We start from the raw sequence: 26,528 nt of genomic DNA on the forward strand, positions 1-26,528 counted from the left end.
AGCTCAGTAATTCCTCCATCGCTACACCGAAAAACAAAATCCAATAATAGAAACAGAAAGACGTAAAATAATAATTGAACAATTGGACATTTAGACAAAGACAGAGGACATTACTAGGGGACACAGCAACACAAGATGGATGATTCACAGGGGATTGGGGGGGGAGGAGGGGAGAAGGGTAGTCAAAAATCGCAAGTTTGTGTGATGCGATTTTAACATTAGAAAGTCCCATTAAAAAAAAAACACTGCGTTAAAAAATGCTAGTGGGTAAAAGCCCTTAAACTGTGCCCTCCCCCATTGGGTTTCCATCACCTAGCAATAACCTGAGGAGTGGTTTAGTCAGGAAGCAGGAAGAAAGAGGCCATGTGATTGGAGCATAAGTCCTCCGCACGGAGGAGATGGAGTTAGAGGAGAGTGGAGTGGAGTCTAGTTGGAGTCAAGACTAAAGAAAGAGAAGGAACATTAAGAGAAAGACAGTGCGGTGGAAAGTAAGGAAGAAAAGTGTGAGTACTAAAGCGTGTTCATGTTGGAAGTACAGAGAGACAACAAGAGAGAATAGCTGGGTAAAGAAGGAGATAGAAAGAAGAATTTAACAGTCAGGAGGATAAAGAGAGTGATAGAGAGAGAATAAAGAGAAACTCTATACACAACCCCAGAGCTGAAATACAAAGCAATGTGGATCAAGGAGTATTTCTATCATTCAGTTGTAATCATCTACCCTAAGTAACCGTAATGCAACTTGTGTAACTGTCCCTAAGTGAAGATCTCTCTCTCTGCAAATAAGTTTTATTGTTCAACATGCCTCCTTGGAGTCCCTTCACACCACTGATGACATCTAGGGACCCCACAAAGCACCAGGTAAGTCCTCTTCTAACACATACTAAAATTGTGTATACCAATATAATACATATCTAGGCGCTGTCCCACTCATCTCTTGACATCTGCACTAAACAGGAGGTGAGTGTCGATATGTTTGAGAACAATTCATCTACCATCCAAGTGTGCCACATTTCAGCTCCAAACTAAGCCTTTCTGAAGCCTGAAGTGTATCCAAGTCAGCAGCTTAGCTGCAGCATCAACAATTACATTTATTTTCTTGGATACATAGAATGCTGCTTCATTTCCGGATTATTCACATTCATCTGGCCCTGAGGGATATGATGGGCTGAACACGTTTACAGTCATTATACATTTGGAGGCATTGTTCTTAATTTCATCATTTAAAAAAAGTGTTTTGATTTAGTACAAATATTTTAACCCCAGCAGCTGTAGTTCACCGCAGAGATAGTTACGGTAGTTCTCCATTATTAAGGCTGGTTTACACAGGACAAGTGTCAGGCAAACGATGCCCGACACTCGTCCCCGCACATACTCGCTCTCGTGCTGCTGCACGGGAGCTAGTATCACTGGCTCATAGCGGGGAGGCAGCAGGAGATTTCTCTCCTCTCGCCCCCGTTCCCCCACCCCTCGCCATTGACATAACATAGCAGCCGTTCAATACTGAACGGCCACTATTTAAACTGAACGAGGAGTGATCAGCTGATTGTCCATCGTTTATGCTGCATAAACAATGGACGATCAGTTGCTTGCTCCTCATTCAGTGTAACTAATGGCCGTTCAGTAATGCAGTGCTGTCACAGTGTTCAGTGATGAGGGGACTCCCTGCGGGGAATCTTTCCTTCCCGGCACACGCATGTCCTATCTTTTGCAGGTGCGAGTATTTTGCACCTGTAAAAGAGGGCCATGTGAACACTTCATAGGAAACCAATGATTCTATCAGACGTGCTTTTTTTTTGCACATGGGCGCACGCAAAAAAAAAGCGCTTGTCTGAATTCGCCCTTATGCTGCATTGCAGAAAAAGTAGTATGAGGTCAGTCTCTATGTGCTGCCATGCAGGAGCCATTGGATAGAGATATTCCCCCTTAAAGGGGTATCCTGAGACATTTTTTATTTTTTCTACTGATGCCCGAAACGTCATCAATAGAGGATCGGCAGGCTTCTGCCACTCAGGATCACCACTGATCAACTGATTCCCATGGCCACTGTCACTATATTCAATGGGAGCTGTACTGCAATACCAACCCGGGCTGCTGCCCTGACCGCAATGACAGCGGCCCCGGGAATCAGCTGATCAGTGGGGATCTGTGCAGCATCACTCAGTGAATGGAGACCGAGCAGGGCGGGGATCTTCTGGCCTGCCCACTTCTGTTCATAGTAAACCGGCAATTGTTCAGAAGTGATCCTACCTGTTTACGCGGGCTGATTGAAAACCGAACGACGAAAGAGTAGCGAACCGCTTCTCATATATCACATATATCATTCAGTTGCTACATGCATTTACACTGAAAGATAATCGTTCAGACTCTAGTTGGATTGCGGGAATCCTAACAATTTTTGGTCCGTGTAAAAGCACCTTTACACTATTTATGACATTAAACCCAAAAGGTCATGTGTTACAAAGGTACAACTTAATGCAGAGTGACATATATCTAATAACATGTTAGGGATAAAGCGGTTATCTTTCAAAGCCCACGTTATATCTATGCTGCACTGACAAAGCAGTGATTGTAATGCCAGAACATACATGATAATTAATCTCGGCTGTATCGTTTTTTTTACAGTATCTATTAGTCATACTAGATAGAAAGGACTTTATTTCCCTCCTTGGCATGTTTTCAGAGGATATTATCCCTTTGTACACCTGTACAGAAATAGACCGCACACATGCATATAGATCATTGTATATGACTAATAACATTAGCAATACGAGATAAAACAAAGAAAGATCAAACAATCAGTTTATCACTTCAAACAAACTATATAAAAGCATTAAGCAATGCCCGGCCTCATCAATCCCCAGTCCACAAAACAGTTTCTAAGCAGGGACTTTCATCTCCTTATTTACCTTTTAATGCCCGCTGAATCTTTTGTTGTGAGGCCAAAGAGAGGTGTGCGGGTGTGGCTTGTTTAATCAGTGACACAGAAGAACTAATGTACCTTAAATCAATTTGTTAAGAAGTCAATTAACCATGCGGATTTCACAGCTGGACACAACCTATCCATTATGCTGAAATTAGGGCAATAACAAAGATTATTGTCCTTTAAAAACATGATTTCTAGGAAATGTACACTGGGGTAAGGCCAGCCAATTTATATACTTCGGGTCAAAAACGTTTATTATCTTATGACTTCCGAACTACTGTTATTATGTACTAAACATACATCCTGCATCTGTATCCCCTGCTGAAGCCTGGTTTACAACACATGTTAAAGGTCTGGATTATACACACATGACCCAGACCCCAGGTCAGTTCTACAGAGTCTCACTTAAGGGGGTTGTCTGGTTGCAAACTATTGATTGGCTATCCTCAGGATAAGTCATGACTAGTAGATTGTCGGGTCCATTGCCCAGTCCCCTGGATGACCAGCTGATGGCGTGGCTGATGTACTCATCTATTGAACTGAATTCTGCAAGAAGAAGACTGCTCTATTCCCATTGCAGTGCCCAGGCTTGGTATGGCAGGCCAAGTTCCCAATAAAAAAAGATTGGGAACTTGGCCTGCAATACTAAACTTGGCCACCACAGTAAGAACAAAGCTGTCTGCTTCCTGCCGAAATCAGCTCGATGTACTACAACCCTGGCCTGGCAAATATACGATCAGTAGGGGGCAATGGAAAATAGACTGCAAGGCAATGGACCTATGTAATATGCATGACTTATCCTGAGGTTAGGCCATCAATATTTTACAACTGGACAGCCCCTTTAAAGCTCATTTAAAGACCCAGAACGCAACTGGTATATGCAACAGAATTAACCTCTTCCTGCTGCAGTCCTTTTTGTTTTTTTGTTTTTTCATTTTCTCATCCCCACTTTCAAAAAAATCATACCATCTTTTATTTTTCAGGTGATATAGCTACATGAAGGCTTGTTTTTGTGGGAAGAGTTGCATTATTTCAAAGGTATCAATGTATCGGAAAAGTTTTAAAGATTTCTAAATGGGGTGAAATGGAAAAATAAAACAAAAAACATTGGTTCAATTTTTTGGGATGGTTTGTTTCTGTAGCGTTCATGGTGCAGTAAAAATGACATCTTATTTTATGGGTCAATAGGATTAAGGCGATACCAAATTTATATAGTTTCTCTTTATGCTGTTATTAGGCGTTTAGTCATTCACGACCCTCGGCGACCCTAAAGGTGAGCTCCCTCCATGTTTTTCGGTCTTGCACTGCTTCTTTCAGTTGTGTGATATCCATGCCAGTATCAGCCATTATGTTCTTTGGTGGACGGGTCTTCTCTTGCCACTGATCTGTCCAAGCACTATAAATTTTTCTAGCAACTCTGCTCGCATTACATGGCCAAAATCTATGAGCCTGAGTCCAGTCATCTTGTCCTCTGCGAGCCTGAGCCTGGTCTTCTTGTCCTCCGTGAGTCTGAGTCGGGTCATCTTGTCCTCCATGAGCCTGAGCCCTGGTCATCTGGTCCTCCAGTGATATATCGGGTCTTATACGATTCATGACTTTTCTGTTTGTTACTCTTGCCGCCCAGGGTATACGCAGAAGCTTTCGCCAGCACCACAGGTCAAACACATCAATTCTCCTTCTATCAGCTTCCCTTGCAGTCCAGCTTTCACATCCATACATGGCTTTTGTAAAACAACAAGATAAAAAGTGTCTGCGCTCCAAGTATAGGAAGAAAGCAATAGCCAGATGCCAATGCACTATCAGAAGGAAGGTGGACTTAGTGGCTAGGTGTGGAGTCTGTCAATAGGCAGAACTCCACACCATGTAGGTCCACTTCAGTCTTAGATCAATCACTCAGGTGAAAAACCCCAATTGGGAGAGCAGCAGAGAACACAAATCCGGGGTGTTCAGCCTCGGTGGTAAATGGTGGAATACACCACTAAAAGAGTGTAAACATTTAGAAGCCGTGTGCACTTACTTCACTGGGGGAATCTGGAACCAACCACTTCCCCCCATTCAAAGTTAAGGCGAAATTAGAATGGGAAAATGGTTGGATCCAGATCCCCCCAGTGAAGTGCACACGGCTTCTAAATCTTTACACTCTTTTAGTGGTGTATTGTAGCGCAAAGGAACCAATATATTTTTTCTCATCTTCCACAATACATGGCTTTGGGGAAAATGATGGTTTGCACTATCCTGCGTTTAGTTCCTATGCCAATATCCCTACTTTTCCAGATTTTGTCCATGTTTAACATTGTGCTTCACCCCAATTCTATCCTATGTTTTATCTATGGCATAGATTCTACATGGTGGTCAATTTTTGAACCAAGGAAGAGGAAGTTTTGCATGCATTCTACAGCCCAATTATCGCAGTTCTCATAATTTCCGTCTTCTTTAAATTCAGGTAGAGGTCCATTTTTTCACTTTCAGTTTTACTCTTACATATCGTCTGCTTCAGACCAGTTTCCAGTTCATCTAAGTTCATTTTCCGCATGCTCACTTCTGCATGTAGGTTAAACAAAAAGGGTGAGAGGATGCAGTCTTGCCGGACACGTTTGCCAATCCCAAAGCAACCTGTGTCCCCATACTGTGTTCTCACAGTGGTTTTTGATTGGTATAAAGTGATTTTATTAGCTTGACTAGATGTGCAAATACGCTCAGCTTGTCATGTCAACACAATTGAAGGCCTTCATGTAGTTGATGAAGCACATGTAGATATTCTTTTGGTATTCTCGAGCTTTTTCCATGGTCCATCAGAGGTTTGCAATATGGTTTTGGGTGTCGAGTCATTGACGGAATCCTGACTGTACATCAGGGAGTGCTGCTTTGACTACTGATCTCAATTATTACTGTATAATTTTGAAAAGGATCTTGTCTGCATACAGAATGAGGGCTAATGTTCATTAGTTGGAGCAATTCTGGGAGTCGTCTTTCTTTGGTAGCGGGATGAAGACAGATCTTTTCTAGTCCTGTGGTAATTGTTTGGATACTATTGTGTGGATGGCTGGCACAGCGCTATGATGGTTTTTACTGGTACTGGCAGCAATAGGTCTGCTGATATGTCATCTATGCCTGGCGCTTTATTTTTGGCTAGTTGTTTCATTACCATACCACCTATGACTCCATAATGGAGGGCTCCAAGTTGACAGGCTCCACCTCATGCAATGGTCCAGGTCAGTGCTTGCAGGCATGTAGTTCTCCTGTGTATTCCCTTAACCTATCCTTGATACTCTATTGGTCATTCAGTTCTTTCCCATTTTTGCCTTTGATTGAGCCATTGTATGCCATGGAAGGTTTTCAGGCCATCTTGACCTATGAGAAAAGGCCTCAGATATGGCCTTTCATGGCTTCTGCTTTGAGTTGTTTGTAACGCTTATTTCAGTCCATTTCCTTGTCTTTACTTGCAGTTCTCTGAAAATCAGCATTTAGTTGCCGAACTTCCTCTTTGTTACCAGTTGCCTTTGCTGCTCTTCTTTTATTGGCTATTCTGGGGGTTTGCTTGGACAACCAATAGCACATTTTTCTGCTTTTTATAGGTGAGATGCTTACTGGCTCTTTCCATAACTGTAGACTGCATATCATTCCATAGTTCCTTTGGATGCTTTTATGATGCATCAAGCAGTTCAAATCTGTTTGCTCCCTCAATGGTGTACGATTGGGGGATTTTAGAGGTGTTGAATTTTCTTAATGGAGTACCTTTCTTAATGCTACAGAATTTAATCTTGATCTTAGCCCGAATCTTCCTGTGATGGTTGCTTCTGGTTGGCTGCTGACTTTCAAATTGAAGTCGCCCATTATGTAAATGATGTCCTTCTTTGGCACTTTGTTAGAGCTTTCCGGACGTCAACATACAAATCTTTAATGTTTCCTCGTCAGCATGCATAGTTGGGGCATAGACCTGTAAAGTTGAGATGTCTTACCATGTATCCAGAAAGCAATGATATGGTCGTTGATTGTTCTAAAACGTTCTATTGCCTTTGAGGTTTGCTTGTTTGTAATAAAGGCTACTCCATTCCTCTTGATGTCCTCGTATCCAGCATAGTGCAATGTGAAGTCATCGGACTGAAAATATCCATTACCTATCCAGTGCAATTCACTAATCCCAAGAATATCAATGTCAAGTCTTGTCATTTTGCGTTTCACAATATCCAATTTCCCTGGACTCGTGCTACGCACATTCCATGTTGCTAGCATGTGAGCTTTAGTACAGCGCAATCCTTTTTCTCATCATGAGGCACATCAGCAGCTGGGCTTCCCGAGGGTTTTTTCCCAGTTGTGTCATGAGGAAAACCCTGACTACTTGTACTCAGACCTCACTTTTCCCCAGTCACATTTAGAGAATCTTTTGGTCTGGGTGCCTACCATCGAATACCATATTTGAATCATTTGAGAGCTCTTTCATCGGGTTTTCAAGACAAGGTTTTTACAGGGTCGGTCACCAGGTCTTTCCCTAACCCTCCCCATTTACTCGGGCGTGGGACCAACATGGCTGCTCTTTATGTAGCACTACTTAAAAAAATACAATTTGCTTTCAATCGCCATGTTTTGACCCCACAACTTTTTTATTTTTCTGTTGATGGGGTTGTGTAGGGATTAATTTTTGCAAAGTGATCTGTAGTTTTTATCCGTACCATTTTGGGCCACATGACTTTTTGGTCGCATTTTATTTATTTATTTATTGAAGATGGGATAACCATAGCAAAAAGCACAATTCTAGCATTGTGTTTTGTTTTTCTTTTCAGACAGCGCTCATGATGAAGGATTAATAATATGATATTTTAATAAAAACTTTACTTTTATGGATGCGGTCATACCAACTTTTTAATTTTTTTAAACATTTTGTGAGTTTTCAATGCAACTTGAAAGTTTTTTTTTTAACTTTTAAAATTAATTTTTTCCTTTACCTTTTTACATAAAGGACTTGAACTTGCAATTATTTGATTGCTTCTACAATATAATCACAGAGGTGAGGGGGAACACAAAACATCTTTCACTAGAAAAGAGCCAAAACTGCAGTACCTGATAAGGTACAGAGCAGGCCCAATCGCCGCTAAGCAGGCACAATCCCCATAAGGCCGGCACAATGGCCGTAGGGTAGGCACAATGGCCGTAGGGTAGGCACAATGGCCGTAGGGTAGGCACAATGGCCGTAGGGTAGGCACAATGGCCGTAGACCCTAACAATATGCAGCAAGCCAAACTATAAACCGGAGGAGATAAATTGTCCACTGCAGACCTGGGGAGGAGCGACTGCAGACAAGTTAATCTGCAATGTGAACGATACCACAGAAGCCAGCTAATAGATGGGTGTGCGTCCCACAATACAGGATTACAACTCACACTGACATGGCAGTGGGTTGCCCTGTATCTCAACAGTTGGTGACACTGTCTGACATCTTGGGCTCCTCCAGAAGTCCATAGCAAACTGCATAAAGAAAATATTGATATACACTAATAAAATGCGGGTGTTAGTTTAGCATATTGGCCAAGACGCATAAGCTGAGGGACCGATGGCAAGGCCACACCGCGTCCGTCAGAACCTACACTATCTCACTATAAAGTAAATTAAAATCACAGAGGTGAGGGGGAACACTAAAACATATTTCACTGGAAAAGAACCAAAAATGCAATACCTGAAGAGGTACAGAGCAGGCACGATCGCCGCTAAGCAGGCACAATGGCCGTAGAACCTAACAATCAGGTATTGCATTTTTGGTTCATTTCCAGTGAATTATGTTACAGTATAATACCAGTGTTCTATGAAGACATGCCATAGGCATGCCTTAATTGGCAGACACTCATGGCATCACTGGCACCTTCAGAAGGTCCCAGGCTGCCATGACTCCAGGAGGGCCCTTCAGGACTTTCTATCCCAATTGGGAAATTTAAATGGCCCTGTCAGAATTTTTCTGTTGATGGGGTTGTGTAGGGATTAATTTTTGCAAAGTGATCTGTAGTTTTTATCCGTACCATTTTGGGCCACATGACTTTTTGGTCGCATTTTATTTATTTATTTATTGAAGATGGGATAACCATAGCAAAAAGCACAATTCTAGCATTGTGTTTTGTTTTTCTTTTCGGACAGCGCTCATGATGAAGGATTAATAATATGATATTTTAATAAAAACTTTACTTTTATGGATGCGGTCATACCAACTTTTTAATTTTTTTAAACATTTTGTGAGTTTTCAATGCAACTTGAAAGTTTTTTTTTTAACTTTTAAAATTAATTTTTTCCTTTACCTTTTTACATAAAGGACTTGAACTTGCAATTATTTGATTGCTTCTACAGTATAATCACAGAGGTGAGGGGGAACACAAAACATCTTTCACTAGAAAAGAGCCAAAACTGCAGTACCTGATAAGGTACAGAGCAGGCCCAATCGCCGCTAAGCAGGCACAATTCCCATAAGGCCGGCACAATGGCCGTAGGGTAGGCACAATGGCCGTAGGGTAGGCACAATGGCCGTAGGGTAGGCACAATGGCCGTAGGGTAGGCACAATGGCCGTAGGGTAGGCACAATGGCCGTAGGGTAGGCACAATGGCCGTAGACCCTAACAATATGCAGCAAGCCAAACTATAAACCGGAGGAGATACAGAGCAGGCACGATCGCAGCTAAGCAGGCACAATGGCCGTAGAACCTAACAATCAGGTATTGCATTTTTGGTTCATTTCCAGTGAATTATGTTACAGTATAATACCAGTGTTCTATGAAGACATGCCATAGGCATGCCTTAATTGGCAGACACTCATGGCATCACTGGCACCTTCAGAAGGTCCCAGGCTGCCATGACTCCAGGAGGGCCCTTCAGGACTTTCTATCCCAATTGGGAAATTTAAATGGCCCTGTCAGAATTCACAGCCGGTTAACAGCCACGATCAAAGTTATCATTGACCGCAGCAGTTATGGGAAGGTCAACTGTCAGAGACTGCTGACACTCACAGTGTATGGAGCGGGTATGGCTCCCGAGCCCGCTCCATACAATTACACCCAATGTGTACCATATATGTATGACGCACGTTAGGAAGCGGTTAATATAGCAATATATTATTATCTGTATTACAACCAAAATATCCTGACCCTCGATGTTTAACTGAACTTGAATCAGAATAATTAGTCCCGCATTTCAATACCTGTACTATGACCACAAGAACCAGACTCCATTACTGAAAATAGGTTCACTTCCACAAAGCCTCAGGCGTTCAAGGTGTAGCCATGAAACGAATGATAAAAATGTGGCTATATTACAGTCGTATGAAACAGCTGGAGAACTAACTGCATGGAGAGTTTCAAACATGCTTTATATCATATCGATAAGAAATAAAGCAGTAATTGGCATTATAATATATGTGTTTTTTTAACATTCTCTCTACAAAATTTTTGTCAATTTTTCTGTCTGCCATAGTGATGGAACCAGTTACCGGCTAACTCTGTGAAGATGGGCCTTCTTCACCTCCATATAGAGAAACATACCAAGAGGACTTCCTAGTCTGATGGGCTCACAGGAAACCTATTATCATCATCTTCTGCACCATCTTCTCTATGAATTATTGTAAAGCTGCTCAGCCTGCTGCACAAACATGGAAGTCATCCAACTCCCCTCACCTGATCCCCCCACTGATCCCCCGGCCCCCTGCTGCTTTCTACCCCTACTGCTGTGATGGCATCACCAACAATAGAGACATGTGACTGTTGCAGACTAGTTCCGCAGAGATCTGATGAACTATCCGCTTTCGCCTGGATAAGCCTAAGAGTCAGCAATATGCAGACCTGCACGGCTGCTGCACATCTTCATGCATTACAACAAGAAATCCGCTAAAATGTTCTCTTACAGTGCAAAAGCTATTTTTCATATCCCAGAATCGAACTAAAAATTGTCACTGTTAACCATCTGTAAGGTTAAGAATCCGACTCCTGACCTCGCTACGGGACACTAGGAATTCTAATTTTCTAATCTGGTTTGCTTATTTTTAGATTTTTTATGAACTCTTTATCTGATCTATCCATCTACCTATCAAATATCCATCCATCTCATCTATCCATCTACCTATCAAATATCCATCCATCTCACATCTATTTATCCCTCTATTCACCCATCTCACATCTATCTAGCCACCCCTTTTATCTTAAATCTATCTTTCTATCTCACATTTATTTATCCATCCGTCTCTCACATCTATCCCTTTATCTATCCCTCTATCCATCCGTCTCACATCTATCCATCCGGCTATATATCTATCTATCTCATAGGTAATATCTATCTATTTATCCATCTACCTACCCTGTTTGCCCAAAAATAAGACTGTATTATATAAATTTTTGCTCCAAAAGATTTTACTTTATTACATGTATAGCTGCCTGGACACTAATGATATTGTGTTTTTTTATTAACTGCAACTGGGGCTCAATTTTGGAGTAGGGCTTATACTTCATGCATCCTCAAAAATCCTGAAAAATCATGCCAGGGCTTAATTTTGGGGTGGGTCTTATTTTCAAAGAAACAGGGTGTCACATTTCTATCTACCTACCTATCTCATAACTATCTCCTTCCAATCTATCTACCTCATATCTATCTCATATCTAATAATTTATTTCATAGGTAATATCTATCTATCTATCTATCATAGATGGAATATGTACTGCTAAAAAAACATAATTTAAACCATAGATTGCTTTTATTGTGACGAATGTTCCTCTTTATGAATATCCAGTGAATGGTTACAGCTGAGAAGTGTTTTACATCCCTATCATCATGTATCATTTTCAAAGTCTACTGGGACATTAGGATTCTTACTGACATGGGAAAATACTATGTGCATAGCTTGATAAGAACTGTCATCTCCCATTTATATGAACACAGCTTTTCCTCCCTAAAGTCTGAGTATTAATAAGTAGATGTGGTGTCCTGAGACACTACATGATACAAGAGGAATGCAAAACATTGTATTAATAGTAAAAAATACTTCAAGTTGGAATGTGCCCATAATATGATGCTTTAAACCAAACCGTGCAAATGTATGAAACAAATGGCAGCAGAAGAGATCTCTGTAAAACAGAACGGCCCCATCAAATACTTCAGTGGTGCAGCTTTATGCGCTTTATGCTATGGGATAATGCAGATGCGTCACGTCTTACTGCATACTACTACAGGCAGTGGGGGGGTTCACACCAGAAAAGATACTAAAAAGTTGATAGAAGAGTGATTTAATTTTTAAAGAACTTGCAAATCTGTTACACAAGAGGAAATGTTATTTATTTGATTTTGGTTTTCAGAAATGGAACACCCCTCAAACATGCATGAGATAAAGAACCCCTAAGGTACCTTCACACGTGGCGAAATCGCTGCGGGTGTTTTGCAACGGAGTGCCTGCAGCAATTTTGCTGGTAATTCGTAGCGGTGCAGATTTGATCACGTTTTAAATAGCAGATCAGCATCAGAATTTAACCCTTCTATTTCCATTTAGTTAGATTCCAGAATATGAATAGACATACTGCAGATTTAGAACTAGAATCCTTTAAATCGCCTCCACACGGCTCGTACTGTAAATGCTGCATAGTTTCCGCAGTGATTCCACTAGCACAAATGCCGTAGCATTTCTGGCCTGTGTACTACCTTTGACACCCACCCACCGTCACCTCCATTTGCAGTGTTGTGGAACCGGGTTGTCTTCAGCAACAAATCCAGGTTTAGTTTAGACACTGATGACGGGTGTGATCGTGTCTGGAGAGCCAGAGGTGACCGTCTCAATCCTGCCTTTGCTGTGGAGCGGCAAACTGCCCCCACTGCTAGTGTGATGGTTTGGGGGGCATCACATATGACAGTCGGTCCCCCCTAGTAGTTGTACGAGGGACAATGACAGCTCAGAGATATGTTCAGGACATCCTGCAGCCACATGTGTTCCTCTCATGGCAGGGCTTCAGCAGGATAATGCTCGGCCGCACACACAAGGGGGTCACAGGAAGCCCCCACAACATTGTCACACTTCTGTGGCTGCCCGGTCACCAGATTTATGGGACCATGTATGAGACCATCTGGGATGCCAGCTTTGACAGCATATTAGTTTGCTGCATCTAAAAGCTCAGTTACAGCAATTGTGGACTGATATGCTGCAGGATACTATATGGATCCCGTATTCCTCCATGACGGACAGTATCATATCTTACATAAAAACTAGAGGCAGCCCAACAGGGTACTAAAGCCTCCATGGCCGCTCGTATCACATCTTGTATCCAAGCTAGAGGTGGTACAACAGGGTACTAGAGCCTCCATGGCTGCTCGTATCACATCTTCTATCCAAGCTAGAGGGGGCACAACAAGGCACTAGAGCCTCCATGCCTGCCATATCACATCTTGTATTCAAGGTAGAGCCTCTATGCCCACCCGTATCACATCTTGTATCCAAGCTAGAGGTGGTACAACGGGGTACTAGGACCTTCCTACAAGGGGTCAGTTCTCCACAATAAATGATTTGCTCTGATATTGTAATCACTGACTTATAACAACGTTACAATCACACAGAGAAAGCTTCATTAGATTCCGACAACTCCTTCTAGGTGCTTTATTTTTTTTGACAAGCAGTGTATTAATTAATTCTGTAAGGTAGCCCCTACTGCGGTTAGACTCCTGCCCCCATTTTCTTAATAAGTTATATTTACATGCAGCAGACTTGTTGAAAAACTTTCTGCAGCTATTCAATTTATATGGACGGGGCTTATAGTTATCAATGTATATACTGCAGAAGAATATACATTCACGTGAGTAGAAGGTCTTCTTATGTCACATAAATTTCTGTAACAAGTATACAACATGTAAAAATACGCTTAGATGCGGCAAATAATTTCCTCTGGGTATTCAACCCCAAAATGCACCAAAACAAAGAAAAGAATCATATGTGCTAAATGTGGATTTTGCAGTGGATATGGCCCCTGATTCACTATGGATTTCACAACACTGCATTGTAAAAGGTGACATTGATGGTGAAAATGTGCGGCTATTCTGCATAAGAATGACTGTGATTTGAAGATTTGCAGCATGCTTTGATTTTTCATGCAGATTTGCAGTTATGCATGTAATGCATGTTTTGTGCTGGTCAATTGCAAACAAAGCCCAGGGGAAACATGAGCACTGAGGGAAATAAAGGGGAATGAGCACTGAGGGAAATAAAGGGGAGTACGGTTTCTTTTGTGTTTTACACCAGTGATACCATTGGCAGCATTTGTTTTTTTTAAGTTGAATAACCCCTTTAATAACCACACAAAATATGGAGGCTATTAAAGGGGCTCAGTCATTAGAAAACAAAAATCCTGTACTTGCCTATTCCTCCCCCGTCAGTGTTCTTACTGCATCTTCTCCCCGCTGATCTTCTCCTGTCTCCTGAAGTTCCCCCAGGTCACCTCACCTCCAGCCGGCCGATTCTTCTTCTTCCGGTGACGAAGCGTCCATTCTTTGCAGTCTTCTTCCTGCAGGTCAATGTGCAGTACGTCACTAGTGACGTACTGTTCACTGCCTAGCAGGGAGTGCTGAGCTATTGCAGAGACTGTGCATGCACACTGTCTCTCTGCAATAGTATATGAACTCTCACAACGAGACAGCACACATGCACAGTCTCGGCAATAGATCGTCATTCCTATCTAGGCTGTGAACGTTACGTCACTAGTGATGTAACCTACACTGACGTGCCGGAAGAATAATGCAGAGAATGGATGCATCATAATAATAAGAAGAGGATCCGTCCGGCTGGAGGTGAGGTGATCCTGGTGACTGGAGAAGATAGGTGAGTAGAAGATGTGGTAAGAAGACTGATGGGGGAGGAATACGTTTAAATATTGATTTTTTTTTTAAATGACAAAACCCCTTTAAATACTTTTGCCTAGAATCTTCCCCCAAAGTGTGCTGCAGTTCCAGTAACACATACATTATGCATAGGGTACTTACCGTGCTCGTAGAGAAGCTTCATGTTTGTATCTTTCTGAGCAACTAAGTTGTATAGCAAAGATATGGCGTTCTGAATGAGATTTCCAAGCACATTGTCCTGATGCGTCTGCAATAAACAAAGCATACCCAATGAGCAATCACATGGTCTACTGGTTGGTTAATCACTGCTACAATATATTGGAGATATCCATACAGTACACTATAAGATGGTGACCGGACTACTCGGTGTAGAATCCCGGCAGACATATATATCCAAAATCTGTCTTTTTCTAAACAAGAACAGTTTTTCAGATACGTTCTATACTTGAGGAAGATAAATGATTCCTTTACAGCCTCCTACCAGTGGGTCTAATTATTTCTGAAGAATGTAAGGAGAAAGATTTATTTACAAACACCAACATGACAATATCCTTTATTTCTGTCTGAGGACCACACAATAAATGGAACAAAAAAAATGTACTAACGTCAGTCTATGTGAAAAAAAACTAAAGACAAAGCTATTAATACAGGCATGCTACTGCTTGGACAAATGATAGATGGCAATGTGTGTGCAAAGTGCCTTCAGACAGGATCATTAATTTGTCACTCAAGATGAATGCATTGTCCAATTCACAAAGAGGTATGCAACATACAATATATTCTAATGTGTAATTGTATGGTGTTGGGAAACATGCAGGGAATTCACATAATTGTAGCACTTTTAAGCAAATGTTCAACATCATCCGCACGATTTACTTCAAAATAAAGTGGCAGCTCTGCATAAGCAAATACAAAAACTTCTCTCGGTCCAGTTACTTTTCTGGACTATTGCGGTAACAATGGTTTTTCAGATCATTGGTAGTTTTCGGTGTCCAATGAAATTGCAAATCTTTGGGGGTCTCATTCAAAGGGAAAACACATACTTTGTCAGGATTCGAACCTGGGAGCTCTCATGCTCCAGGCGGTGATCCTCTTGAATGAGCTATTCAGTCTGCTGGGTAGTTGCCTTGCAACCTTATTCCTTGTTCTTTGTCCTAGTACCTGCTCCTGTTTCCCTGATTTCCTCCACCTGCTCCCTTGATTAGGTATACTTTATAAACCTGCCCTGTTTGCTCCTTGCATGATTATTGTGCTCCACCGCCTTGATCATGCATCATCTCCTCAACCTGCTCTTCTCCTGCAAACTGCGACTACCTTGTAACGACCTCTGGCTTTCCTCCCGACAATGCTACCCACCTACTTCATTTGTACTGAAACCTGCAACTAGCTATTAACAACCTTCGGCTTCCTCCTGACTACTCTCTGGTCCCGCATGGCTACTATACCCACGGCTCCAATCTAATGCCTGGAATGCTGCATACGTACTAGTTACCTTCAGACTGTAGGAACTCTACTGCTTAAGGTATGTGAAGTTCTTGAGGCTTGGCCTCATTTTCTCATGTACTTTTTACAAAAGGAGTGACTGTGAAATACAAAGTAGGAAAGCAGTCTCCCAGTAGGAGGAGAGCAAACTAGCATGCTTAATAAATTATAACTGCAATACAGATGCACATTTAGTAAAGATTCACGGCCTTAGGAAATTTTTGAAGCAAGCAAAGATCTTGAGCCAAACTATAACTAATTTGAGAACCCCTTCACAATCCAGTAGTCATTAGGAAGCAGGGGCAAATGGTTTTACCAGGTCTGATCTTTGCTTAAAGTGAATTGGAAAGAATAGCAGGCAAAACTATTCTCTGATTTTCTTCTATGGACAGACAAATGTGAGAATAGGTGAAGCGGCGAAACAGGCGAAACAACTCACTTATCTCTAACTTTTTTTTTAAAGGCCAATTTTTTGCATTGTGGTCTTATTACATTGGTCCTCCAGCCAACTTCTTCAGTTCCTCAAGTATTAACATATGTATGTCAACTTTATAAGAATCTCTTTCAGACTGACACAGATGCACTATGCTCACCACAAGGGGTCCAACAGTGTAAGAACGTGTTATGACTGATAAAATCGATTTGTCAAGATTAAGGAGGAAATGTGTTCTTTCAATCCATCAGCAGAACAAGTTGATGTTATTTGTGGGAGAGATGCCGCAAATGTGGGCATTTAATGAACAGTACGTTTGACAGCTTTAATAAAACACAGCAATCGCCAACTGAGATAATTAGACTTGAAGCAGCAAAATTCTAGTGTTTGGCAACACAGATGAAACAACTTCATTAAAATGTGCAGCTTTTGCAAATGAAAGGCATGGAAGCACTGGACCCTGAAGAATCAGCCTTCTCAAAACTAATTGCTTCTGTGTTTAAGAAGGACAGCCATGAAATACCAAGGGCACTGCAAAGAAATACAAGAAAAGTAGCAAATCTGATTATACTTAAAAATATACAACTGCTTATATGCTCATTCAATCAACTCTCTTCACAAAAAGATACAGACAAGGCGCAATTTAAAGTAGAAGAGAGTACATTGTAAGAATGGGGGTATTAACTCTGAGCTTTCAAGATGTTAACTTCTTCAACAGGTACAACATAATCCACATGTGATGTACAGTATAAGTGAGGTACAAGGAGAGCTGTTAACTTAATGTCATCTTATTCTGGTCTGTCTAGGTAAATATGTATCGTAGTTCATTCAAGATGGCCGCGCAAATAAAAAATATGCACTGGTGACTGAATTCTTTGGCAGCCAATACATTTTAGATAGCTGTTGAACAAACACTCATTTAGTTGACAACTTTCTAGCCTGACACCCCCATGCATAGGCAAGCTTCGCTTGGCCAACTGAGCATGTATTTTGAATGTAGAGTAGGGAGAAAGCCGCTGCTACACACCTCTAGTAATGGCTTATCCTCTGAAAATTAAAAGATCACGCAGTTGAAATCCAACAGTCCGATCCTTATGCCCCCTGACAAAAGATGATCATCGAGACCCACCAAAATCAGTTCCAGCTACATCTAATGTTTATGGTGACCCATACAGGTCAATATTAGATACCCTCTGATTGGGAAAGATTGGCATCAGTAGTGGTTCCAGGTATATTTATTCCCTTCACACCCCAGGATGTATATATACATCCTAGGTACACAGGGTTAATATGGCCCTGCCTTGGGATCAGTCTCAGGAAGAGGCCGAGCGCAATCCATTTACGGCTGGTGCTGGCTGTCTTTTACAGCTGACATTGGCCGGCAGCAGCCGCGATTGGAGTTGACGCCTATTGCAGTTGTTAACCCTTTAAAATCCGCTGCTAATTCTGACAGTGGCATTTATAAACAAGTGGGCAGAGTACTGTGCGAAAAAACAGAGATGTACTAATGGTGCAGCAATTAAAGAGGAAAGATAAATGGTGCTGCCAGTCTAGTGGTACTAGTTAGCCAAAAATGCTGTATAGTGTGTAGCAAGGGGGCTACTCTTGCCTCGGGATCGCTGACCTCTCATGCCAGAAATGGCGCACCACACGGGTAAACACGGCATGTATCTTTTGTCTGGCTCCTGCCAGCGTTTATTTCACAGCACGTCACAGTACAGCAAATCACATCAATGTTCATAAGCACCCCAACTTGGGTGGGAGTCCAGGGGTGTCCCCTGTTGGACTCTTGCCTTTTCAGGCCACCAGCACCTTTCAATGCTGCGCTGGTCCTCTCTCTCTCTGCATACCACCGGAGTTCCTTTTCAATTGCAGTCTGGCTCTCCCAGACACACACCTCTCCCAGGTGTTGAGGTTAGGGACGTCACCCCGTCAACCTCTGGCCTTCTTGATCTGCACCAGACCCTGGGCTAGCAGCCCTCCCAGCTCCACGGAGCTGTCTTCCTGGCTCTCTCAGCCAAACACTCTCCCTTTCTTGTCTTTGGCAGGAACCGGCTTTTATCTGGTTCCTGCTCCACCCTTGGTTAACCCCCGCACCAGGAGTCCTGTCTCTGGCCCTCTACAGGCCCCCCTGTGCACTGCACCGCTACAAGTGCTAATGAGCATAAGGTGGCTAGGTAAAAAACAAAACAAACTACGGCTCTGGCACAACATAATGACAAAAGTGAAGAGCATGATGGCCAGTGGTAATGCAAGCTTTATTTTAACCAACATGTAACAAGTTTTGAGACTAAGTGCCTCTTCCTCAGACAGTCGGATAGTGAATTTCAAGAATTGATCAGAATGTTCACAAGCTAGAAAGCAGAACGTTCCCAAATCAGAATGCTCATGCACAAATCCAGATTCCGGTACCTTGATAAGTTAGAGCTCAGATCTAGTCTCTTTGCTTGATGTCCGTACTGCTTACAGAGCAATCATGGAAACAGTATAATATTTTTACGAGAGAACGCTTTCTTCAAGTTTCAGTGCTAAAACCTGAAGAAAACTTTCTTCCATCATTTCTTGGTAAACAACAGTGCAAATCTGAACATATATAGCCTTCAAGCCAAAACTCTAGGGCTAATGCCCACAGACCGATTTATGCAGCGAACGCGACATAAATCCACGACAGAATAAAGCAGCTATTAGGTTCTATTGAACCTAATAGCTCAGTCCTCACATATGGGATTTTGCCACAGATTTACGCCGCAGGGAAGAAAATCGTGGCATGCTCTATTTTGCTGCATTTTTCTGCGGCAGGTGGTCTCCATTAATATAGTATTAATGGAGACCGTGGATAAACGCGGTAAAAAGCGCATTTTTCCGCGATCGCCAGAGGGGAATTTTTGGATATCTCCGCAGGATTCCCGTGGCGTAAAACCGCGGACGTATCCCACTCTGTCCGTGGGCATCAGCCCTTAAAATGATAGGGCTAGCATTCTACCAATTGCTGAACTGTACATAGAGACAGGCGTACTGTGGGGGATCCAGAAGCAAGATCAGGATACAATATATAGTGAAAGCAATGCGATTTTGTATCTGGGTATTCTGGTGGCTCTGGTGATTTGGTCATCAATTGAGAAGCTGGAAGACCTGCTGACATGTACTGACCGAAGACAGGATACGGATCCCCAACACACAGCAGGACTATAAGATCCCAGGGACAGTCACATGTTCCTCGTCCAATGTTGTGTACCTGATCATGTGCAGTAAATGTCCTGTTGGGGGGCTTTATGTTGGAGAAACAAGACAGAAACTGAAAGCGAGGATGAGATCTCATCACCACACGATTAAAGAAAGAGAGAATTACCTGCGGCCGAGCATTTTTCTAGTCATGGACACAACGTAGAACATATGAAAGTCACCATATTAAATAGCAATTTCAAATTACAAAGCCATAGAAGAATTTGGGAGTACACAACAACTTTTGACACTTTCAACAGAGGCATAAATTCTTCAAGAGAATTCATGCATGGATGGGAAGTATGAGAAATCTATAGCACAGACAACACTGCTGTCCTGGTGATCCCCTAACACTAATTCAGGGACCATAAAACCCTCCACATCTTTATCAGTGGACTATTTAAGTATTTATTTGTTTATCTACTCATCCTGTTTTGGTATTTTTTAAGTGTGAATTAATCACACCATGTCTGTGCCTTGTCATATGTATGTATGTGTGTGTGTGTGTGTGTGTGTGTGTGTGTGTGTGTGTGTGTGTGTGTGTGTGTGTGTGTATGTATGTATGTATATATATATATATATATACATATATACATACATACATACACACACATACACATACATACACACATACATACACACACACACACACACACCTTCAAATGTATTCCATGAAGCCTGAGGAAGAACCCTGCGAGGTTGGAAAGCTCACTTTAACATCATATAGTTTTGTTAGCCATAAAAAAAGTATCATATCTACAAGATTACTTGGTTTCGCTTGCTGAGAACAATCACATTTTGCTCTACTGGCTAACAGTGTAGCAAACATTTTTTATTTTGTACAGATAATGGTAACTCTATTATTGGGTCAGTATGATTATGGCAATACCAAATTTATATTTTACTTTTTAATTTAATTTAAATTTTTTTCTTTATTACTTCTGCAAAATAAAAACCGTTAAAAAATTGTATTTGCATCATCACATTAAATGACCCATAACCTTTATATTTTTCTGCCAACTGAGCTGTGTTAGGCCTTTATTGTGGGACGAGCTATAGTTTTCATTGGTACAACTTTAGGCCACATGCAACTTTTTGATCACTTCCTATTATTCTTTTTGAGAGGCGGATGAATAGCAATTCTGGCTTTTGTTTTTGTTACACCATTTACGGTGCGATAAAACATGCATACGAATTAAATAGTGCATGTCTTTATGAACATGGAAATACCTAATATGTGTCTTTTTCATAATAAATTAGTTTTGTAGAGGAATGCTTTTGTTTTTTCTTTCCTTGTCCCTTGAGTGAACTTGAAGATGTGACCATTTGATTGCTAGTTTACTACACTGCACTACTCATGCATGTGGCCCAACCATGTCAGGGCACTCTTATGGATTGCAGAGGGCATGGCTTAGTGTAAAATGGTGTGTCCTTCCTAAAGATTTGCTGAAGAGTTCTATGTGCACCTTTATCGTTTTTTTTTTCATGACTCAAAAGTTGGGAGGTATGCACAAATGGAGAATATGACTAGAAAATTAATACATATCCTGCAAAGTAGATCTGAACTGGTTAAAGTAAGGCCACATGATATAATCTAAGGAAAGAGAGGACAGAAAAAAATAACGGACCAAGATAATACTAGCTGACATATATATATATATATATATATATACACACACACACATATATATATATACACATATACATACACACACACATACATATACACATGGGGAATTGCTACATAATGAATGAATACAAAAAGCGCCCGGAGGCCCTTTATTAACTTTTTTCCCATTTTCTGTGAGGTGTTCACTGAGCAGCATGAATAACGTATTAGTTTTATTCTATGGGTCGTTACAGTAGCGAGTTCCTTATTTTTCACATTATTTGTTTCTAATGGTTTCTCAAGTGTTAATAGAATGAATCTCTGTACAACTGAGCATATTGACAGACAGGTACATGCAGAGTAGCAAGCGGAACAATGTAGCATATTATATTAATAGCAAAATACAATGTGAGGGAACAATAAAATGTAGCTTCTACAAGCAATTAAGTAGAATACAAGTAGTTGAGTGCAGCACAATATAATGAGGCATGAATGAAGACATAACGGAAGGTGGTATCTTGACACAATATAACCCTTATTCGTGAACATGTAAAGCAATGCCCTATAAACAGCAAACATCACAACCATCGAGCCCCCTAAGAAGGTACGTAGGTGAAACTAATTATAAGAAAAATACAGGAAGAATAACTCCCTGGCACCAGAAGATGAGTGAGGCACAATACTGCAAGTACAGACCAAGGTATTTTAGGGAATACCTCCTTATACAGCAGCTGAACAAGCATCCCTGGCTTTGACCAGCGCCGAAGAGGGCGGGGGGGGGGGGGGGGGGAGCAACCTTGGGCCTGAGCCCAAACCTATATATATATATATACACACACACACATAATTTTTCATTTTTCAGGTAGAAACAGAATATCACAATCCAGGGTGGTTTGCAATGACCGTACAGTACAATCAATCCCATTTTCCTGACAGTCAGTTTAAAGTAACCAAAAATGAAAAGCCCCAACCTGAACTATCACCCGCCATAAACAAATCATTAACTAAATGTTAAGGCCCATTCACACAGGACAATTATCGCTAAAAATTTGCTAATCGGCAATCGTTTTAGCGATAATCGGTGCGTGTAAATGGGCGCCGGGCACTCGCATTTCGGGTACTTTTAGCTGATCCTTAAAATGAAGCTCACCTAAAAATCATTAGTCCTCCACAGGGGAGTGCTGATAGTATTGTTTCCCCATGGAGAGCAAAGGATCTGAGCTCAGATAATAGCCTCGGGCGATTAGCCTGTGCTCAGTGAAGGCTACATTTACATACAAAATTGGTATTTAAGTTGCTGAGAAGCGACTTAAATACCAATTATTTTTTATGCAAAATAATCGCCCAAAGCTGTCGCTCAAACTGTCTTTGAGGGATCTTTGAGCAATTATCTGCTCGTGTAAATGGGTCTTTAGACTAACCTTCTACCCATCAGATAACATGAGGAGGACAGACTTAATCCATATGAATATTTTAAGGGCTGGACTAAACATTAATTTCCGTCTTCGGGTGCACAGAACAATAACGTCTATGAACAGAACAATCTAACCCTATGATGGGCTGAACCCAAACCTAGAAAAAGGACACACAGGGAGACAACAACGCCCAAACCAATATTAATAGAGCAACCAGATTCTTTGAACAGCAGATACCATCAGTATGAAAATATAGGAGATTGTAGTAAAATATCAAAAAACAGTGTCAAAAACTGGGAAATGCTGATGAACAAAACTGTTCTGTGTCAAGTCCAAGCAAAGAGTAAGACTTGGAAGGGTCATTCATCCTAGCCAGTATCCAATACCATGAGATCTGAACTTGGGCAACCTATCTTCCCAAAGTGAGTATGTCATTGCATTTAAAAACAGACAGATCGGCAGACAACAACAGAGGTGAGATACTTTCTATTATATGCTATTGCAAAGACTTATATCTTCCCAAAGATCGTAGTGATTGTGAACATGAGGACCTAGGGCCACATAAGAAGGCGGCTGCAGGGCCTCCATGACCACGAGCAAAAATTCACCCACGATGCAGCTTCAAGTGCAGTCGGTGGTTGAGTAGCCCCAGGAAGAAACGCCAGAAGATGAACCTGAAGAGGCTGCAACACCATGAGCAGCAGCCGGAGGGTCAGACCTTGTCTCTGCCGTGTCACCATGTTGGGAGTACAAGTACAAGATTTGTACCTCTAAAATGGTCACACAGCAATGATCTAGAAGGATTGGCAAGTGTGCCACTTAATTGGCTGGAGTTCAGCATCCAAAATGTAAAACAGTTGAGTGCATCATGTATCCTCCAAAAAGAGAATGGAAAAGTTCTGTGCAGGACGGCCATGTGTTTCAGTAGTTAAAAGGCCTTGTAGGTGGCAGTAAAGATGGTGGGATGCAAGCAAGACGAGTGGTAAGCTGCAGCACAAATCCACATGTAGAAAGGGAAAGTACTTTTGGTAGGTAAAAGCTGAGTCATGAGCTAAAGAGAAAACCGTCTGAGCTTGAATGCCGCAGGCCATACCCCTTTTCGTATTTTTTTTTGCTGAAATAGGTATTTTTTTTCTTCTTCAGCTATGGCGTATTTTTGGGGAAGGGCTTATATTTCAAGCTTCCCCCGGAAATCCTCGCATGTGGTGCTACAAAGTCGCGCGGTATCACCACGAGAAATAGCAGTGATATTGCACGGACCAGTGATGCGATATTGCTGCGATTTTCTCGCAGCGATACCGTGTCGCCCATGTGAACGAGGCCTCGTAGCTACAAAAAGACCAGCCAATCATTAGGTGCTATGTATAAAGAATAAAACTATTTATTGGTAATCAATTTAAAGACTTATGGACACTTTTGCACTGATTTTTTTTCACTGCTCATTCACTTTTTAAATACAAAATTATGTAATTTTTTAAAATAGTCATAACAAATTCTTAGCATTTTGGTGCTGCAGATTGTATTTAACTCCCGACCGCAGCTGTCTGCCCTGCGGAAACTGACATAGATCCAGCAGAGAGCTGGCTGTCGGCTCTCTCTGCTCCCCCCTTCCCTCAGTGTTAGGGTGTATTCACATGAGTTACATCCGAGTGATACGTTATTAATAATACATTGATTTCAATGTGTTTATTCACATGAATGAACTTCCTATCTCGCAGCATCGCAGGTCCTATTTTTGGGGGATTCCTTATTCCCTATGGGATCTTTAAGCACATTGCACTTGCATGCCATGCGATTTTTACCATTGAAAACTATTGGAAGTACTTGCGATTCTTTCACGCAGGTGGCAATTACAAGTACAAAGATGCGATGTGTCTTTCAAACAAAAATGCATCGTGCTCATATCCAGAATTGCCATTTTACAAACGAGATATCAGTCCAAGAATATTGCGCTTACCGTGTGAATGTAACCTTAGAGGCAGCAGCGGGTGGGGGGAGGAGATTATACATGACAGATCAGTGTGTGGAAATGGGGGAAAGCATCCAAACTACCAGGGAGGCTGCAGATAGAAGGGGCGCACAAGGCAGGAGGGGGGTGAATCACACGGGCGAATGTAAAGAGAATGAAGAAAAACCCAGGCAAACACTGCATGAGATTGGGGGAATGACGCACTCCTCAGCGTCAGTATCCATCAGCACAAGGGAGCAAAGATCCCTCATGGGCTGTAGAAAGAAGAATCAGTAAGGCTCCCACACACTTCGTTTGTTGTTAACACGATTGTCAATGAGACTTTCTAATGTTAAAAACGCAACACAATGCACCAAAAACGCAAGTTAAATTGCGATGCGTTTTTAACATTAGAAAGTCCCATTGACAATTGCGTTAGGGCTCATGTCCACGGGCAAAATAAGAATTAAAATCTGCAGCGGATTTTAACTCTTCTTCTGCCCGCGGATCCGCACCCCATAGGGATGCATTGACCACCCGCGGGGTAGATAAATACCCGCGGATGGTCAATAAAAGGGATTTTTAAAAAAATGGAGCATGAAAAAATCCGGACCATGCTCCATTTTCATGCGGGTCTCCCGCAGGGACGGCTCCCGCGGGCTTCTATTGAAGCCTATGGAAGCCGTCCGGATCCGCGGGAGACAAAAATCGGGATTTACTCACCCGCTCCGTTTCTTCTCTTCTCCGCGGCGCCATCTTCTCTCAGCCGCGGCCGGATCATTTTGCTTCGGGACGGCGCATGCGCGGGGCACGTCACCGACGTCATCATGCGCTTCCGCCGAGCCGAAGAAAGAAGATCCGGCCGCGAGGCAGAGAAGATGACGCCGCGGTGAAGAGAAGAAACGGAGCGGATGGGAGGTGAGTTAATTCTGATTTATTGTTATTTTCGGCGCTCATGTCCGCGGGGCAGGAGGGACCCGCTGCAGATTCTTCATGGAGAATCTGCAGCGGATCTGATTTTCCCCATGGACATGAGGCCTTAACAAAAAATGCAAACGCAAGTGTGTGGGAGCCCTAAAATAGATGAAGCCGTGCTAGTACAGGGAAGGCAACAGCGCTCTGACAGCATCCTCACAGCCAGTATGTTAATAGAAGGAACATTAGACAAGTCTAAAACTAGGAACTGGTTGCACACCAAAGACCAGGTAGTCTGAAAAAATGGAGGAATGAAGATTGCAGCCTTAAACTTAGTGCAACTATCTCTGGCAAAGTTTAAAGGTGTAAATTAGTACTGGATATGGTTTTGGACATACAGTGGGTCTGGAAAGTCTTCAGGCACTTTCACTTTTTCTTACACTTTGTTATGTTTTGGCCTTGTGCAAATTAAAAAATAAATTAATAAAAACAACCTTTCCCCCATCATTCTGCACTCAATACCCTATTGTGACAAAGTTCAAACTAAATGTTAGAAAGCTTTGTAAATTTTTCAAAAGTGGAAAACTAACATTTTGCATTGACGTAAGCATTGACACCCTGCACTCAGCACTTCGTTGAAGCACCGTTGCCGGCGATTACAGCCTCCGTTTTTCTTGGGTATGATGCCACAAGGTATGTAAACCCGAATTTGAGGATTTTCTGCTGTTCTTCTCTGCAGATCCTCT

The 26,528-nt window shown here is 41.9% G+C and overlaps 1 protein-coding gene across 3 annotated transcripts in view; it reads right to left on the reverse strand.

Annotated features, from left to right (window-relative positions):
• ULK4 (unc-51 like kinase 4) overlaps positions 1-26,528 on the reverse strand; it is a 649,532-nt gene that overhangs the window by 245,535 nt on the left and 377,469 nt on the right. For all 3 annotated transcript variants that reach the window (XM_066584674.1, XM_066584676.1, XM_066584675.1), the window contains exon 32: positions 14,900-15,005. In XM_066584674.1, the coding sequence (XP_066440771.1) occupies positions 14,900-15,005 (106 nt within the window). The remainder of the gene's footprint in view (positions 1-14,899; positions 15,006-26,528) is intronic.

The sequence above is a fragment of the Eleutherodactylus coqui genome, chromosome 12, assembly GCF_035609145.1.
Source record: "Eleutherodactylus coqui strain aEleCoq1 chromosome 12, aEleCoq1.hap1, whole genome shotgun sequence".
NCBI lineage: Eukaryota > Metazoa > Chordata > Amphibia > Anura > Eleutherodactylidae > Eleutherodactylus > Eleutherodactylus coqui.